Source organism: Oryza sativa, chromosome 10 (genome assembly GCF_034140825.1).
Source record: "Oryza sativa Japonica Group chromosome 10, ASM3414082v1".
NCBI classification, from domain to species: domain Eukaryota; kingdom Viridiplantae; phylum Streptophyta; class Magnoliopsida; order Poales; family Poaceae; genus Oryza; species Oryza sativa.
Genome location: NC_089044.1, coordinates 11,564,482 through 11,583,779, shown reverse-complemented (window position 1 = coordinate 11,583,779; position 19,298 = coordinate 11,564,482). Strand labels below are relative to the sequence as shown.

General features: G+C 42.7%; 2 protein-coding genes across 7 annotated transcripts; one reads left to right on the top strand and one right to left on the bottom strand.

Moving 5' to 3' along the window:
• The first annotated feature begins 475 nt into the window (after positions 1–475).
• On the top strand, positions 476–5,563 carry LOC4348438 (pentatricopeptide repeat-containing protein At2g01390). 6 transcript variants are annotated; one of them, XM_066304848.1, is made up of 7 exons: positions 476–1,160; positions 1,976–2,185; positions 2,792–3,042; positions 3,130–3,425; positions 4,346–4,477; positions 4,563–4,625; positions 4,761–5,563. In XM_066304848.1, exons 1-3 carry the CDS (start codon positions 497–499, stop codon positions 2,956–2,958), a joined length of 1,041 nt encoding a protein of 346 aa, XP_066160945.1. In that variant the 5' UTR covers positions 476–496; the 3' UTR covers positions 2,959–3,042; positions 3,130–3,425; positions 4,346–4,477; positions 4,563–4,625; positions 4,761–5,563. The 6 variants fall into 6 exon arrangements, with proteins under 6 accessions (XP_066160945.1, XP_066160947.1, XP_066160946.1 ...); XM_066304850.1 differs by having other exon boundaries at positions 2,286–3,042; XM_066304849.1 differs by lacking the exon at positions 3,130–3,425.
• On the bottom strand, positions 5,192–9,580 carry LOC4348437 (uncharacterized). The gene is made up of 7 exons (XM_015759285.3): positions 9,425–9,580; positions 8,755–9,304; positions 6,633–6,759; positions 6,094–6,236; positions 5,816–5,878; positions 5,667–5,732; positions 5,192–5,557 (listed from the first exon to the last, which is right to left on the bottom strand). Exons 2-7 carry the CDS (start codon positions 8,923–8,925, stop codon positions 5,480–5,482), a joined length of 648 nt encoding a protein of 215 aa, XP_015614771.1. The 5' UTR covers positions 8,926–9,304; positions 9,425–9,580; the 3' UTR covers positions 5,192–5,479.
• Positions 9,581–19,298: the final 9,718 nt, after the last annotated feature.

Genomic DNA, 19,298 nt, shown 5'->3' with positions numbered 1-19,298 from the left:
CGCCGCCGCACGGCGTTGCCGAGAGCCGCGACTACCGCGCGTGCTGCTATGCACCGCCGCCGGCCGCGCCCCGCACGGCGCCGCCACCCGCCACTGTGATCACCGCGAGCCGCCGCCAGTGTGATCACTCTAACATTGGTCATTCATATGTGAGCCCATAGACTATAGGATTCACATGTTAGCCTCTCAAAGTCTATTTATGGTATCATCCTGTATTATAGGAGTAGAAACCATGCATGTCTTCTTAAACTTTTTTTTTTCACAACTTAACTGGCTCTTCTATTTATTTTCCTCACATTTATTTTTTTTAGAGCACACGTGTATTTTACGTATTTTTGCTACTGTTATGTTATCAAAGGTAGGATAGGCTATGCAATTATTTAAGTGCTTATAAGAAAATTTCCAATAAAAACGAGAAAAAAAACCCCCCCTAAATAAGTCGCATAAAGCTAGTGCGCAACCCTCCATAGCGAGCGGTTCATCGCCGCGGCACAAAATGCTCCGCCGCAGCCGCCACTTCCTCCCACCCAGACCCCGCCGCCGGCCGAGACCTCGCCGCGAGGCCCCCGCCGCCGAGCCGCCCACCCCGACCTACACCCGCGACGTCGTCCGCCGCGTCGACGCCATCCTCCGCGGCCACCCCTGGTCGGCGGCGCGGCCGCTCCTCCTCTCCCTCCCGGGCCTCGCCTGGGACTCCCACACCGTCGCGCGCGTCCTCAAGGCGCACCCGCCTCTCCACAAGGCCTTCCTCTTCTTCCGCCTCGCCGCCGGCGCAGGCGGCGGGTTCCGCCACGACCGCTTCACCTACACCTCCATGCTCCACCTCCTCGGCGAGGCCGGCCGCGTGCCGGCCATGATGCGCCTCCTCGCCGAGATGCTCCGCGCGGGGGTGGACCCCGACGCCGCCACCTTCACCACGGTCATGCACTGGCTGGCGCACGCCGGGGACGTCGACGCCGCGATGCGGGTGTGGGAGGAGATGCGCGCGCGGAAGGGGAAGTGTCGGCCCACCCTCGTGAGCTACACGGCGTGCGTGAAGATCCTGTTCGACGCCGGGAGGCCTGCGGAGGCCAGGGAGGTGTTCCAGGAGATGGTGGCCGAGGGACTGCGGCCCAGCTGCAAGACGTACACGGTGCTCATCGAGCATCTCGCGAACGTAGGTGAGGTGTTCGACCAAATGCCTACCATGTTGTTTGTTACCTCTACGTTCTGTACTGCACTCTCGTTGTGAGCTGTTGATCTGTTGTTCGATGAAATGCCTGAATGGTATGGAAGATCCAATGGTTGGTTTGCTCGATGAACATAGCTTGGTGTTGGTCGGTTGCTTAGTTTTTGCACTCTAATTTCTTCAACGGATTGCTAAATGGCATGCAATTAGAATATGCCATCCATTAGAGTACAGTGGGAATCTCAGCTTGTGTAGACATGTTAGTGCTTAAATTAAGCACAATTAAAGTTCACCATCTATTGGCTAGTAAGATTAATCTATTGCATTCATTGGCCTTCAGAATATCCCTTTTATAACAAACTGTCTTGTAAGCATACCCAATATCTATCTCTTTTTAGATGTACTCAATATCTATCTGAAGTTCTTCATTCATTGAGTCATTTGTGCTCAACTTCCTGTGAAGAAAAGATTGAACAATTGTTAGCATTCTGGAATACTCTGTACATAGGTAGGCAAATCCAGTCTAGGCTGCAAAAGTTTCTTAGCTTACTGAAGTGCAGTAAACAATCTCAAAATCCTTGTCACCATTGTATGAACTCCACTCTACAGCTGCTGCAACTTAACACGAGTACTGGCCGATGTAAGAGGTGCTAGTTGGGCAAGCAAGGTGGCTGCCTAGGCAGGATAAATTGGCTTGGCAGTTATGATACATCACATATTTGATTAATGTTTTCACTTCTAATTTGCACTGCATTAAGTTATAATATTTGTACCATCATATCCTAACACAAATCTAATTTACTTCAGGGAAATTTGAAGCTACTATGGAAATTATGGACAAGATGCAAGAAGCTGGTGTAGAACCAGATAAAGCACTCTGTAATATTCTAGTTCAGAAATGCTCCAGGGCTGGTGAGACATCAGTGATGACCCGAATTCTTCAATACATGAAGGAAAATTTCATCGTGCTTCGCCGACCTATATTTTTGGAAGCACTTGAAGCTCTAAAAGCTAATGGTGAGAGTGACAATCTTCTTCGGGAAGTGAATCCGCATCTTGCATTTGAAGGCATCGAATGTGACCCAGCATTTACTGATCTAGGCTACATTACTGTCAGGAGTACGATCCTGTACCTTTTGGCTTCTAGAAACTGGTCCGCCGTAGAACACATGATAAATGAAATGACCCCCAAGAATATCAAGGTTGAATCACATATCCTCTCTGACATTATTCAAGCAAGCTGTGCAAACTGCAGACCATCATGTGGGCTTGCAGTTCTGCGTTACAGTCTAAGAATAGGCAATGAACTTGATAGATCTGCATATGGCAGCCTTCTTGGTCATTACATCAGAAATGGTTCATTCGATTTGGTGTTTGAGATCGTTGAAATATTGATTAAATCTGGCTGCAATCTTGGGACATATCTATCATCTATATTAATAATAAAACTGGCTTGTGCTGGGCATTCTTCAACCGCAGTGCGCATTTTTGGATTATTGACTACAGACAAGAATGTTGTTACGTACACTGCCCTTATGAGTGCCTATTTTCAAGATGGGAAAGTTGATAAGGCTCTCCAACTATTCTTGCAAATGAGTGCTAATGGAGTATCTGCATGCCCAGGTACATATGAAGTACTGATACATGGATTACAAATGGCTGGGCGGAAACAGGAATCTGAACATTACCGAAGAGAGAGAATGGAGATGCAATGGCATCTTCAGTATCGCAATGAGCATTCCCCTGAAGATAGCTTATGTAACCATCTGTTTTGTGATTTTCATGGTTAGAAGATGGTCCAAAATCTTCATCTTTCATTAGCTGAATCCTTCCAGCACCTATTGCTGCCTGAACATGATGATATTGACACACAGGTCTGTTGGTATTTTTAATTTTATTTAATATATACCTAAACATGGAACTGTAAATGATTTGGTTAATCTTTACTCTGTACTTGGTAGGACTGCTGCCCCAAGGATGGTAACATTTAAATTGAAAAAAAGAAGTGCAAAAGCATCTATATGATTTGAGAACCTTGAAAGCTGAAACTGATTATCGTGATGTTATCAATTGCTATTTGAAACGGGGAAAATCCATTGGAGTAGGGCAGTTGAAGTGTTTACCAGAAACATTGATTGTGATGGTAATTTATAGATGACTCTGAGCAGTTGGAAGTCTCCAAAAGACTGATTGTAAAGAAACATCTTATTCAAACAACTTAATTCGAGAGCTTGGAAGTTTTTAAAAAAAATCAAGTGTAAGGCAAACTCTATCTTTTTTGCGTAGACTTTCCTAGCCTCTTCCTTTTGTTGAAGACACTTCTAATTACTGCAATATAAAGATAGGGCCCGCAGTTTTATACAGTGAAAAACAAGGAGCTCAATAGTTTTTTGGAGAGTTCTGTTTTATTTCATCTGTTAATACTTATTACAATCAATTTGCTGCGAATTCTGGGACACTTACTAACGAGTTTAAAAAAAATAGTTAAATACCCTGTTCAGTTTAGTTGCCTTTTTGCGTTCACCAAAATTCCTTAAGTATTTCCGAACTTATTTTAAGAAAGCGGTCCATTGGAGATCAACTGCTTCAGTACAACTTAAATGATATGGATGAAGACATGTCATAAAGAAACTTCCGTTGGCAGGAACCACAATTGAAGAGTTATTACACAATTTTGTAACTTTGTTTTGCACAAGCTGGAATTCTAAGTTAGATAAACTTCTAGTTTACATTTTTTTTAAGGTTGAGAAGCAACTTGTTTTGTAGTGTTGTATTGATGCATGCGGTTGTTGTGTTAAGTAGTTGTTTCTTATTCATGTCGTGACAAACTATTTGCATGTTCATATCTATTGTAAGTTCTATTTTAGGAAAAAAAGTGCAGGGTGCAGGGTGGCATCAATGCTCCAAATATGGTAGCAGTGTAACTTGCTTAGTTAATTCGAGCTGTTAATTAGGGTTTACTTTTTAGTCACTAAGGTGCATATCATTTATGAAACAGTCTTCCCTTTTATGCTTTACATTGTTGACTATTTAGAATTCTTGCAGTCTAGTGTTCTCTTTGTATCTATCAACCAACTCAACTATTCAAGGCAACTCATCAAGCTTTAGTCCTTTTTAAGGATTATGCAAAGTTTGCTGTATTGTTTTCTCATGTTGTCCGCTTTTTGGTATTCTCAGTAACTCATAATGAGGTCTGGACCGTTCATTCGGTACACAAAATCAAGTACTGGCTACATACTATCCACCAGTTTTTGTGCTTTTGAGAGCATATTATTGATGAATTACTGCATTGTAGATGAATATGTCAAGGTATAGCTCCAATCTTTAAGGACCGCAATACAATTCTGTGAAATTTGTGCTGAGTGATTAATTTGATTCATCTTATTGTTTGCAGATGTCATTAAATTATGGAGTCCATCTAGGATCACCATTATGTAACACAAATGCTCTTTCTGAGGTGGGTTTGTTTAGTAATTAGTAGTTGTCTTACTCAATGCAGATTGCATACACAGAGTGATAGCAGTTTATTTTGTCTAGTAATCATCAGAGTTGTTGAAAAATTTATGCTGATGGTTTTACCTTCTAAAAGCAGCATCTTCACGAGCATGACTGCACAAGCTGCTACACGGGCTGTTCACTTTTCCATTTCAATGTATTGCTGTTGTCATTCATCAGTAGACAACTTCTAAAGGTGCACATGGTGAAGACTAGTGCTGCCACTTTTATCAAACCTTTACTCAGCAGCCCCTATACAAACTCTCTATTGCTCTTGGCTGCTATTGCAAAAAGGTTTCACGAAACTTGAACTGGGGCAGGGTAATTTACTATCCTGTTCAGCATTCTCCTGCACCTTTTCTGAATAGTTATCTACAGGTATGTTATATGAATGGCTCAAATTCTTCATAAACAGAGAAACTAGTTACCAATGTCAACATGTCATGGAAGCTGAGTTATCCTCAAAAAGCTCCAACAGCAATTTTAGTTTTTGCTGGGTAGACATGCCCATGAAATGGTGATAAACGATTGGGTAAATATGAGAAGCTGATTTATAATTTGTCATGTCAATTCACATCCAGTCAGCAGGAGATAACTGAGCTAGAGGTTGCAAGATCCTTTGCCAGCATACTGCATATCTACATCACAGGGAGCTAACATAAAGACGATGAACCAAGAGAGTTCTAGTTGTGCATTAATCTAGCCATCCAAATCTAAGCAGCCTCATGCACATATATTACATAGCATGGCCAACATTGACCAAACATGTTGCATCCTATCTTGAATCTGTTAGTTGAAGACAACCAGTTCTCTCCATCAGGCCACTTTCACGTTTGTCTTCAGCCTCTTTGCAGCCTGCACGAAACCAACGATGACCTGCAACTCATCCAATTGCTTAAACATGGCAATTGGGATTCACAAGAGACGACCAAGATGTCAATCAAGCATGGTTATGCAAAGCTGCTGTGTAGAAATTGGAGAGAGATGAGTCTTGTTTATCAACCTGCGACACAAAGTGCCTCTGGACAGCATCCACTAACTGCTCCCTGGATGGGTTAGGGCTAGCATCCTGTTCAGCACGTAGTCAGAACACCATTTTCATGGTATATTTTTATTCAACTGGTGGAGCTTGATCTGGGAATGATTACTTACGAGATTGAAGTGACGCCAATATCTCCATAATGCAGTCATTTCCAGCTTGCTCAGGTCAACTTTCTGCAAATTTCACAGTCAAAGCTTCAGCTACGACCACCACATCATCATGGAGAACACATAATGTTACAGCTAACAGTAGGGATTTAGTCCAAATACTACAAAGGTTGTGACAGAGCAAAGTTACAGTGACACTGACACATATTACTGGAAAGTGATTGGGGTGCTACAAGCAATGGTTGTTACAAGCACAGAAACCAAGGAAGCAAAAGTCGCACCGTGTGAGCCCTTGAGGAGGAAGAAAATGACGCCTTGGAGTGGGAATCACAAGACATGGAGCGGCTGAAGGATTTGGTCTGGAACCCTCTATGCTGCCTGCTCCTTGACCTCTGTGGCTTTGGTGATTGTGCGTCATCGGATGCTGCAAGAATGGGATTAAACAAGACCAACTATTTACAAACGAGACGCATGCAACCAAATCGAAGGACATAATTAGGTGCCACGAAAACCGTGCCATTATTTTAAGTTCGGTTTTCACAAGCTAAATTGGTCCGTGACACAGACGGCGTTCGGGCTAATTCTAGGGGCTAATTGCTCTTTACAGAAAATTATGGTGTCGTGCATCAGGTAAACTGTCTTTTTTGGTCCTTCCCCACAAGATAGAACAAAGTATACGACATTATTATTCATAGATCGGCAGAATTTTATCATGCGAACAAAATACGAAAGCATTGAGAAGATCAGCATTTAGTATGAAGTTCATGGGGAACATTGCTGATGAAGCAAGAACATCTGTGTGGGATGAATATGATCTTACCCAGATCTGAACTATTCCACTGCATGTTCTCACAGTCAAACTTATCATCATCCTCATTGCCAGTTGGAGGTTCAATCACACTTAAAGCATTCCTTTGCAGCTTTACCTCTATGCCATTGGTAAGCACCTAGCACAACAAGCCAATAATATCATTTTTATTTGAAGTCAAGCAAAAATTGTAGGCAAACAATCACCTGAAAGAAAATTAAACCCTTGCACTGAGCAATGCATATCCTGTTTAAGATCGAAACCTAAGATCTGATATATCCATTCCAAAGAATAATACCCTGTCAGGGCAGTGTTCTACAAAAAAGTTACAATGCAAAAAGGTAATGCATAAGGCTGCCTACAGGAACAGGTGCCCCATCCTTGAATCGCTTAGGTCGCATAAGCACTACATGGTGAGGTGACTGCACGGTAACCGCATACTGGTAAACCTTGATGCAGGGATGATTTTTAGTTTGTAGCTTAATGAATTAACACTTTTTCTTTGTTTTGTGAAAAAAATTCGGGAAGGTGAGGTTTCAGGTGGTGATTCCCTTGGGTAGTTGAAAGATTTGGTTGAAAACTGAAATAAATCCTAATGGTTCAACAAAATTCTGCACAATACGAAATCGCCTTAAAAGTGTGATTCCCCCTATATGTGGTCATCTCATTTCAATGTTCAATCTATCTGCTGTTGCAAGGAGTGCACATCCAAAAGACACTGGGACCAACCAAGAGAACAGCAGCCATATAATGCAGCTACATCAGCCCAACATGACCTTATTTTGGTATGATTGTTTAGATAAGACATTTGTGCAAGAATAGCGGAAGATTATAAAAACCAGTTATTAGTAACAACAAACCAATAAGATAGTAACAGAGAGAAGCACATATTGCCAAACCCAACATGACCCCAAAAATAATCACATTAGGTGGAACGTCCAAATCGTGTAATATCTAAATATCCAAACACATCTGATGGGTATCCTCTGCCAGTGTTGCATTCTTGTTAGCCTCGCTCTATGAGAATGGGACTAAGAATCAGATAAGCACTTCACAGGAAAACAGGGGAACATATGATTTTGGATCTACTTGCTTAGTGGGACCAAACACAATTCATAATAATATTTCTAAGCACATCACATGAAATCAGTAAAACCATTATTTTGGATCCACATAACACTCGCAACCATATCATTGTGGGACCAAAGACCAAAATCTTGATCATATTTGTCACACAAAAAACCTATCTTGTAATTTGAACTAGACAAATTGGAGCACAATGGATGCTTGAAACATTACCCCATTAGCATCTTCTTTCCATCAACAAGACACAATGATCCATTTGGAAGACATGCAGATATTCCCAAGAATATCCTCACAAGTTCCATGTAACGGTGGGAACCATACAGCATTTCTACCCATACAACTGACAAGCTGGAACACTGATTGCATTTTCACCCATACCAACAATGCAGCTCACTTCAAATTTCGTTTAAAAACTAGCACTGATTGCAATCGGATTTGAATCTAGATACTCCAGATCCAACCTTATCAAGCAATCTTGGTCAACAACTTCCACGACTGATGCTGACAGCCTAATTGAAATACAGATCAAGAGCAGTGGGAGAATAAAAAACTGATTCCCAGTGCAATCAGGACCACAACCAAACAGTGAACAAACAGGATCTAAATTTCGATCTAGAATACATTACAAAAACTGGAAGATAAAATTCAACTGAATAAAACCCCAAGACTGATACATCTAGCCAAGAATTCTTACTTGGAACCCTAGATGCACAACAAGATCTAGAGCCAGCCAAGTCTAGACCAATCAAAACCACTGCATTGCTCAATCAGCAAGCAAACAAATCATGAAACATCAGTATAGCAGCAATTCGATCCTGAATTAATGAGATCAAAACAGGACCAATCCAAATTGCAAGAGATTAATCCGGATTAGCAAAAATTAAGCTAAACCCCCAAAAGCAGAACCACTCACTAAAGCATCCAATTGGCGCACCAAAACCCAAAAAAAAAAAAACAATCGAAAAAGCAAATTCACATTGTATCAAATCAAATCAAGATCTGCGAAATCGAAATTAAAGCAATTGCGAGTGGGGCAGAGCGAAATTACCAGCCAATGCCATCCCCCGAGCCCGACGGCCTTCTTGACGACGCCATGGAGGCCAACGAGCACCGACTTGGTGCGGTTGTTGCCGGTGACCACCACCTTGGTATGCCGCGGTAGCACGGACATCTCGTCCTCCCCCCATCCCTCCGGTCCCCGGCCGACCGCCGCAATCATCTCCCCGGCCGGATCGATCGCCTCCACCTCCAAATTACTCCCCAATTGGCACCAGATTGGCCCCCAATTTCCCCTGTTTCTTGCAGGGACAGTTGGCCAAATTCTTGATCCGAGAAATTCCCCAAAATTCACGCCGGGATCGCACCAATCTGGAGAATGTACTTCCCAAGAATCAGAGATCAAGCATTGGGGACCCAAGATTCGCTCCAATTCCCCCTCAATTCGCCCATCCTCGCCATACCGCAAGAAGCCGAATCTTGATCACAACAATCCCCAATAACCACACAGAACCGCACCGATCCTGAAACCCCTCCTGCTCCAGCGACGAGATCGGCCCAACCAGCACCCACAATTCCCCCAACAATTCGACAACAAACCCCTGCACAAAGCAAGAACACAACACCAATTCCCGATCAGAGAAAAGCCAAAAAAAAAAAACGCAGCCAACAAAAACCCCCCACCAAGAACGCAATGCCAATCCAGGACAAGAAACCCCCACCCTCACAATCCGGAGATCGCGCCAATGCGGCGCCCGAGCCCGCGCGAATTGGAGAAGAGAGAGATAGAATCCGCAGGGAATGGGAGCGGCGAGCAGAGCAGAGTGGAGCAGTAGAAGAGTAGTAGTAGCAGAGAGAGTGTATGTGTGACTTTTGCTGCTTTCGTTTTCCTTGTGCCGGTAGTACTACTACTACTCTGGCCCTGCCTGCTATGAATCCCGGGGCAGCAGGCGCGGGCCAATGAGGGGAGGACGCGTGGCTAACGGCGGCCGTCTGGGTGTGACGGAGCGGGGTGGTCGGGGCGAAATGACAGGGTTGCCCTTGGGGTGTTTTTTTCCTTTTTTTTTTTTCCTTGGCTTCGTGGGTTCGAATGGTTTTGAATTTTGGACCCGGGTAGAGGGCGGGGGTGGTGCTCGGGGTGTCGACCGGGTTTTGGTCTGTGCTTTTTGATTGTTTGCTTTGGCTCTTTGCGCGGTTGTTCGCTGTTGGACCGGCTTTTTGGCGGCTCCGCTGGATTTGATGTGATCATGCGAAAGTCAAAACAGCCAAAACATGGAGTGTATTTCACTTGAAACCTCCTTTGCTGATGGTCTGATTGGGAGTTCGAAGGATGTCTGTTTATGCTTATGCATGATACTACTAGCATGAAACCGTCTAGACTCTATGAAACATAAGGGCTTTCGTAGTGTGCATGGCTGTAGTTCAACCCCAGCCTCCCACATCAGAGATTTCACGCCACGTACATCTCTCCCGTTGCCAAGTGAAGAACGTGGAGCCCAAGTGAGATGTGTTCCTCATCAGAATTCGTCTGGGTGGCACAAGGAACGGCTCGTGCTACATGTTGGGAGAGGCATAGCCTCCTGAGACGCCCCTACACCCTGTGAAAAATGGTGACGATGAGCTGATTCGAGGTAGTGGTGGTCATCCCAAGCTGATCCACACGTGGTCCTCATCGGCGAGGCCACCACCCTGAGCTGCTTTGTTGTCCCCAAAGCGGTGGCGCTAGCCAGATCATGTGATCCTGAAGCCAAATCAGGAGAGCTTCGATGGAGCGGCAGCGACGTCCTCGGTAGAGGCGCAGGTGAGGAGAAGGGAAGATGGCAACGACAGAGGATCTGGCATTTAGGACCTCATTGTCATCCCCGCTCCACGCTGCCAAGCCATTCGTCGTCCCCAGCTCTAAGCCACCGAGCCCCTCGTCATCCCCCGAAACACTCGTTATCGCCCACCACTCCAAGCCACCTCACCCCCATCCGTAGCAGCACCTTCCTTGCCACACCACCAAAGCTGCCTCAACCTTGTTGCTTCGGTTTGTCTGTATCGATCTGCTCTACACCCGCTCGGTTCGAGGCACCGCTGTGATGAGGGTAGAGGTGGCCGCGTCAGGGAGCTTGTAGGGAGTGACCGCGACGTGATGCGAGGGGAGGAAGAGTGACCGTGCCATTGGTGTCGCTGTCGTCTCCCGCTCCATGCTGTCGAGCTCATCATAATCCATTGCTCCCACGCCGCCGAGCTCATCGGCGCACCGGCCAGGGGAGGAGGGCCACCAAAAGCTAAGGAGATGAGGACCGTTTGCCGTGGGAGGAGGAGAGGAGAGACAGTATCGTCGCCGTGGGAACCAAGAGTGAGGGAGAGGATGAGGGAGAGAGGTGAAAGAGGGGATTTTTTTTTCTGGATTCTAGTGTGCTCAGTTTAAAATTTTGCACTTCCACATAAATTGAAAAAATATATGAGAACTAGAATAGTACCAGGTGCTAAAAAAATCAATGCCAGCCACTTGCATTGTGAGAAAATTAGGTTTTAGAGTTGTGGCCCTAGGCACTCTGAGACCCCTCATATGAGTGTCCTAAGATATAGCCAGCTATAGACATTTTAAAGAGATAAAAGAAGAGAGAGAAAAGCAGCGGGCTACAGATCTATAGTCAGCTACAGCACGGACTTCAAGACGTAATGTGTGTATGACAGGTGAGACCATGCATTAATAGTATAGTAAGCAACTATTGTATGAATTGGCTATTACATTGGCTACAAATGATTTGGAGTTCGTAGTGGGCTATACTATTAAACTTGCTCTAATATAGTCACACGCAAAACTAGTAAGATTTGATCGGGTTTTCGTATAGATTTTGTACAACACAATTTATTTTGCGTAGCCCATTATAAATTGTGCAGTGTTCGGCTTCAGTTCTTGGATGAAAAATTACTAGCTAGGCTTTGTAAAGGGCCTAATTGTAATTATTAATTTGATTTCTTTTCATGTTTGCTGCATCAATGGGATGAAAACGGTCGGAAACGATATCACTTATATGGAAATGGTTCTTGGTCGGTTAGGATATTTCATGTTTATCAATTTTAACTATTTAGCATTGACTTCAATATGAGGCAGACAAAAATTGGAAAAATCAAACTTTATGTACACCTGAAAACGAAAACGTCCGAATTACACCTCTAAACTATGATGTTAGTACAAATTACCTCTAGACATAAAACCATCTTTCGCCCTCAACTATTAATACCGGGATGAAGAACTCCCTAATTCAATCCGAAATGGTTTTGATCCTATGTGGTAGTCCATTTTTTTTAAAAAAAGTAATTCTCTCCCTCTACATACATACATACATACATACATACATACATACATACATAAGTACATACATATATATATATATATATATATATATATATATATATATATATATATATATATATATATATATATATATATATATATATATATATATATATATATATATATATATATATATATATATATGAGTACAGAATTACTGTTCACTACTGTTCACAGGTTAATGTTCACTCGAAAACTTTCTTTAAATTTTTAGGATCTTTGCAGGGTGGCGAATCCAAAAACAGCCGGCGCTTGATTTAACGTAGAGAAGTGTTCCCTTCGGGTGGAACTGCCTGGGGAGATGGTAAACGCTTAGCTAGTTCAAATATGACTAGGGATACCTGAAGTTGGTTGCTTAAATAGGCAGATAAGTGAGGCATACGGCTAGTACCGAGTAGGACTTTAAAATTTCTAAATCAAGCGCCGGCTGTTTTTGGATTCGCCACCCTGCAAAGATCCTAAAAATTTAAAGAAAGTTTTCGAGTGAACAGTAACCTGTGAACAGTAGTGAACAGTAATTCTGTACTCATAATAAGTGAATTCAGCACTAAGTAATTCTGTACTCATAATAAGTGAATTCAGCACTAAGAATAGTAGTGAATAGTTGTGAATTAATTATAAAGTGGTATCAGAGCCTGGTAATCATAGAGAAGCTAAATTTAGAAGCTAATATTGGAAAGTTAATAAATACCAAAGATAATATCAACATAAGGTGTAGACTAAGCCATACTGAAGAACATAGTTGGCACTCTAATAATAGCCAACTAAATTTAATTGTAGATTTAATATATAATTTCTATATAAATTGGAGTAAGAGACAAGAAGATTTAGAGCAAAAGTTAGAAGATATATATAAAGAACAAAAGCAATTTGTAGAACAATATTCTTTTCTTAATAATAAGCTAAATACTACATTAGAATTATTAGAAGATTATAAGATAAGGCAAAATAAAATTTCACAGAATAGTGATTATATTAAAGAATTACTAGACAAAATCAACTCTAGTAAAGGTAAGGAAATAGTTTTGGCTTCATCTGGCATAATCTCATCTTCACAAGCCATTAATTCTGAAAAATGGACATATCTAGGAGTCTCTTTAGAAGAATAGCAAGCAGAGATGATAACTGTTCTGATAAACAAAAAGGCAAATATGATGACATAGATGAGCTGAAAGATGTTGCACAAGTAGATAAGCAGCTCGAAAGATATCAACGAGATACTTTAAGGGCAATAAGGCCTCAACAAGTATACTGCATGGGATTTTTTGAGAATAAGAATGGGCTTTATAGAATATCTAGAGAACTAGAATTAAGTGTTCTAACAAAGCCACTAGAATTAAAAATAGTAGCTAAAGAATTTGAAAATAGTTTAAAATATTCAGGATATAAGTATATTCACCAAGGTATGTACATAATAGGAATCAAAGGAATGACAAGAAAGAAATTAGGAGCTAAAGTGCTAATAACCTTATTAGATAAAAGATGGGACACAATAAACAAAGCATCTTTAGGCTATCTAGAAGGAGATATGAATGAAAATATGTTGATAACCTATATAGCGCCTGATTTAATGATGCCTGTAAATGAATTCATAGATAAAATGAGTTTTGGTTTCCAAACAAAAGGATACGAAGAGTTTAAGGGAACAAATTTATTAATAAGTATAGAATTTATAGGAAGATTGACTAATAGAAGTGCCTCCAAATACAAAATCAATGTAAATGATGTGATAGAAAAAATGCATTCTAAAGGAATAAAATTCATGAGCCCTTTAATAATAGACTCTGAAGAAAGAGCAGGAGAAAAATGGCCAATTAGTGAATTTATAAAAAATAAAACCTTGAGTCAGCCTGAAAACTTCATAAGTTACCAAGACAGCAAAGGGAATGTTAGTATTAGATTTACAAATTATAAAACCAGAGCTTCGGATGATTTGGATGCAGAATCATCTGACAGAGATATTATAGATAACAGAAGACATAGTATATCTGAATTGATGGAAAAATTAGACCATGAAAGTGAAATAAAATATTATGAAGATAAATTAAGAGATATAGCAGATGAATATAATAACTCTATGAAAAGTGAGTGGCCTAAAATTAGAGACAAGGAACTTTATTTCTATAGAGAACTATCCAGGATTAAGAAAAAAAAAAGAGAAAAGCTTGGCCATAGAAACCCCCAGAACCCAGGAAATTAAAATAGAACAAATAAAGTCAGAAGAACCAAGAGAAGAAATCCAAAAGTTAGATAAGGTATTAAGTGAGGAAGAGCAATGGGAAGTAAATGAGAAATTATTACTAGAGAGTTATGAAGAAGAAAACAACCTGATAGAGGAAATAGAGAATATAGAAGAAGAAGATAATGCAGAACAATATAATGATTTTATAGACTCATTGGATGAGGAAGGTTTGCATAATCTAGATAATGCAATGGAAGCTATGGAAGTAGATTTGGGAACAGGAAAAAGGAAAAGATACGGAGAGGGTTCTGTAAAAAATGAAGGAGAAAGAGAAAGACCAGCCAGGGCAGCAGGAAGATGGCCTCCAGAAAAAGAAGAATATTCATATCATTATATCCCAGGACAGTATAGGCACATGGGCACTAAAAAAAGAGTTGCTTTCTTTAAATTTAAGATATAGGAGCAACTCCGAAAGATATAGAAGAATTTAAGATGCATATAGAAGAACTGCATATATATATATATATATATATATATATATATATATATATATATATATATATATAAAAGTACTGACTGCGCTGCCACATATGATCAAAACCACTCTAGATTGAATTAGGGGTACTTCATTCGATATTAATAGTTGAGAGTGAAAGATGTCTGGTTTTCGGGTTTAGAGGTAATTTGTACTCACCCATCAGTTTAGCAGTGTAATTAATTTAGACTTTTTCCGTTTTCAATTAACACTAAGAAGAATTGCGTCCTGATACAACGATTTATTTTTTTGGGAGAAATGAAACCTTTAATGCTTGGGATGGACGTTCACATCACTATCATGAGCTATAGTTATTTGAGATGTGATTACCATCCCATCAAATGGAGAAAAGAGTGAAACTTTCAAAAATGTAATAAGGGGACTTTAAACATGTTAGAACGCATTAGCATATAGCCTTACGTCGCCCATACATGTTTCCTCGTGCATTAGGGTGTTTTGGAATCAATTTTATTTTCAGTTGAAATATTTTTGAATTAATGCAAAGGTTAGAATTTTAAAAGTTTAACCAAATATTATCTGAATTTTGAATATTCATTTATGACTAGATCGATTATTTTATAATTGAGGTGAAGAATAAAGCACAGTTTGTTGCTTCAAAAATCATATTAAATATGATGAGGACATCAACACCATCGATACATCCACGTCCCCCCAAGTACAGCATGATGGTCCTATTACCAGCGCTCGTGCACGTCAATTAAATTATCAGGTGAGTTCTTTCTTGAGTTCATATTCCTCTTCTTTATACCCCGGAGACGCGTGCACTCGTGTTTTACTCAGGAACGATGGAGAGGATCCAAAGGGGAGAGGATTCGCGCGGGGTGGATTCGGACTGCAGGGCAGCGCCAATTCTGACGGCCGCCACGACTTCATGCGAACTCCGATTTGGGCGTGCAAGTACTTCATGGAAAGCTTATCAAGTCTACTTTCAAATGGATCCAGCCACATGTCCATATCTATTCTGGAGCGGCCGCAATTATCATTTTACTCCCGACTGTTTTCTATCCATGGTGCTGCGTCACTTCTTTTAGCCCAATGGGCTGTGTATCCAAGTTGGGCCCATTAGGGGCGCGTCCTAGGGTTGGAGCACGACCCTATGGTCGTTCTTCCCCTCTTCTTATACCTCTAGTCGCTACCAAGAACACTGGGGGTTTTGATGATAGAGATAGCTACTTACTACCGGCTCGCAGCGCACGTGTTAGCTAAACCGCCCGTCTAGCTGTAATCGGAACCCCACCATATTGTGTTTTGATAGTAAAACTTTCATCTTTATCTAGCAATTTCAGTGCTTGTTCTACTTGTTCTTACTTGTTCTTCGATTGCTTGCAGGACGAGTGCCCTCGTGGCCGGGTTGACGCGCACCACAAGTTTGCGGCGACCATTGGAGACGGTGTATCGGTTGCTAAGGCGCAACGTCTTTGGACGGTTGTAGTCGGGCCGTGAACGTCGTCTTCATCCAATCGAGTTATGCCTTACCTCTCATCGAAAGATCGGGCCACAAACCCTAGCGGGTTAAGCTGGGGAGAATCGGATGTAACTTTTTTTGTAGATGTCCGTGGATATATTATAAGCCTAATTTCGAGTCCGTATGAAAAAGATATGACTATTTTAAGGAAGGTCACTCGAATCAGGGTTCTATTTCCTTTCTAGTGGCGGCAGGATACAAGGCAACTCACAAAAGCTATCGGCAACAGATCAAACACAAATAGAAAGTGATTTGGTGGGTGACTGCGACGGCGGTGACGGTGGTGATGACGGCAAAATTGATGAAGGTGGCGATGTGCGGTGGTGGCAAGAACTCGAAACTCTAATCGCCTAACACTAAGACTAGCAAATTAACACAACCGATGCAATCGAAAACTCAACAAGCCTTAACTAAGCAGTACTAGTAAAAAGGCACAATGGTCTATAGGATCACGGGAAAACTAATCTACTATTTTTTTTTTGTTGGCCTTTTCTGGACTATAGGAAAAAAAATTAATGACGAAGGGAAGGGTAAATTCTCTCACCGATGAACCACGCTCTGATACCACCTGATGCGAACCCGCTAGGGTTTGTGGCCCGATCTTTCGATGAGAGGTAAGGGATAACTTGATTGGATGAAGACGACGTTCACGGCCCGACTACAACCGTCCAAAGACGCTGCGCCTTAGCAACCGATACACCGTCTCCAATGGTCGCCGCGAACTTGTGGTGCGCGTCAACCCGGCCACGAGGGCACTCGTCCTGCAAGCAATCGAAGAACAAGCAAGAACAAGTAGAACAAGCACTGAAATTGCTAGATAAAGATGAAAGTTTCACTATCAAAACACAATATGGTGGGGTTCCGATTACAGGCAGACGGGCGGTTTAGCTAACACGCGCGCTGCGAGCTGGTAGCAAGTAGCTATCTCTATCATCAAAACCCCCAGTGTTCTTGGCGGCGACTAGAGGTATAAGAAGAGGGGAAGAACGACCATAGGGTCGTGCTCCAACCCTAGGACGCACTCCTAATGGGCCCAACTTGGATACACAGCCCATTGGGCCAAAAGAAGTGACGCAGCACCATGGACAGAAAACAGTCGGGAGTAAAATGATAATTGCGGCCGCTCCAGAATAGATATGGACATGTGGCTGGATCCATTTGAAAGTAGACTTGATAAGCTTTCCATGAAGTACTTGCACGCCCAAATCGGAGTTCGCATGAAGTCGTGGCGGCCATCAGAAGTTGGCGCTGCCCTACAGTCCGAATCCACCCCGCGCGAATCCTCTCCCCTTTGGATCCTCTCCATCGTTCCTAAGTAAAACACGAGTGCACGCGTCTCCGGGGTATAAAGAAGAGGAATATGAACTCAAGAAAGAACTCACCTGATAATTTAGTTGACGTACACGAGCGCGGGTAATAGGACCATCATGCTGTACTTGGGGGGACGTGGATGTATCGATAGTGTTGATGTCCTCGTCAAAATATTTTTAAGTTGTTTAGTTAATTATTAATTTAATAATTATAGGCTAATAAAGTAGCATTGTTTTTCGTACGCGGAGAAAAGGTTTAGCAACCCTCAACCGCGGTGACTTACGAGCATAAGATAAAAGGCAGTTTGTAACAAAAATAGGACAGCATTACAGGAAAAGAAAAACGCATGAGGTTGCGTGCAGCACCTGACCACCTCACGAACAATAAATAAACAAAAAAAAGGCAGAATAAAAATAAGCTCCTCCCCAGCCGTAGTGGGCCCCACGTTCTTCGTGGTGGGGCCCACGGGCGTAAAAACTCCCGCCTATAAACGCCGTCAGCGTCTCCGCCTCCTCCTCCTCACGGCCACGTCGACAGCGCGCGGGGTCTCAGCGTGACGTCACGCGCGTCAATGCGGAGACAGGGAGCCGTCTTATCCGGACCAGACCCCCCCTACCCTCACCGGGACTCCTACTCCTACAAGCCACTGACTCGTGGGCCATGGATAGCATGGCCCCACCTGTCATGGAGACGTCAGCTGGATGGTGGCTGGGGTTATCTCTTCCCCCACCGCGTCGTCCCCACGGGGGCCCAGAAATATCTGCACGCCGACGCCGACGCCCTCACGCTCGCGCGACGTACGCGGGGTGGATCTGGGCCGTCCGTGGCCGGATCAGCGGAGGCTCAGCCGTCCGATGGCGCGGGAAGGTAGGTGGGCCCCTTCATCCGGGGGTTGTGTTTTTTTATTGTTATTATATTGTGTGTGTGGGCCCTGGTGGTGAGATGGAGAGTGATGCGTGAGAGTGGCTTCTAGAAAGTCACAATAGCAACGTCGGCTTCTTCCCAAATCTTGCATGGACACGAATAAATATTTTTTTTTTGCATGGACAGTAATATATGTGCATTTTGACGTTTTGTGATGTTCGTTTTGGATGAGCCGACGACGAAATCATTCGAAGAAGAAAATGGCTGTTTTTGTGCATATCTCTCTTGTGGTGAAACTGTGCGAATCCCTTTTTGCTAATGATCATCATCAATGTGTTTGGACAATAACCTTTCAAATTCAGACTAGAGGTTTTCCACGCCTCACATGGCGGCCGTCGAGCACGTGACGGCTGAATCTAGTAGATCTAAATTCTTGATGCGATCGAGAGATGGTACTAGAGGAGGCTGGCGAGAGAGTTGGTATGTGGAGAAGCGGAGGGAGGGTGGGCCATGCCAAGAGGAGGCAGCCATGCAACATAACTAGAGAGGGAGGCGGTGAGTGGAGAGAGAGATCGCGAAAAAAGGGGATCAAGGAGAGGAAGAAGGTGGCGGCAAATGATGAGAGGAGGAGGTGCTATGGGCGAGGTCTCAAGTCTTGAACAGAAAACTGGTGAAGAACGAGAAAAAAGGGAGAAGATACGGCTGGTTAAAGAAAAGGGGCGAAGTGGCAACTTGGTCATTGAAAAGTAGCGTCGCCTCCCCACCCGCGTCAATTTCGTTGAGATTTGTGGTATTTTTTTATACTAATAGTGTTTTGCTGTGCTATTTCTAAAAGGTGGAAGAATTTTGTGGTATTTATGGTACTAGGA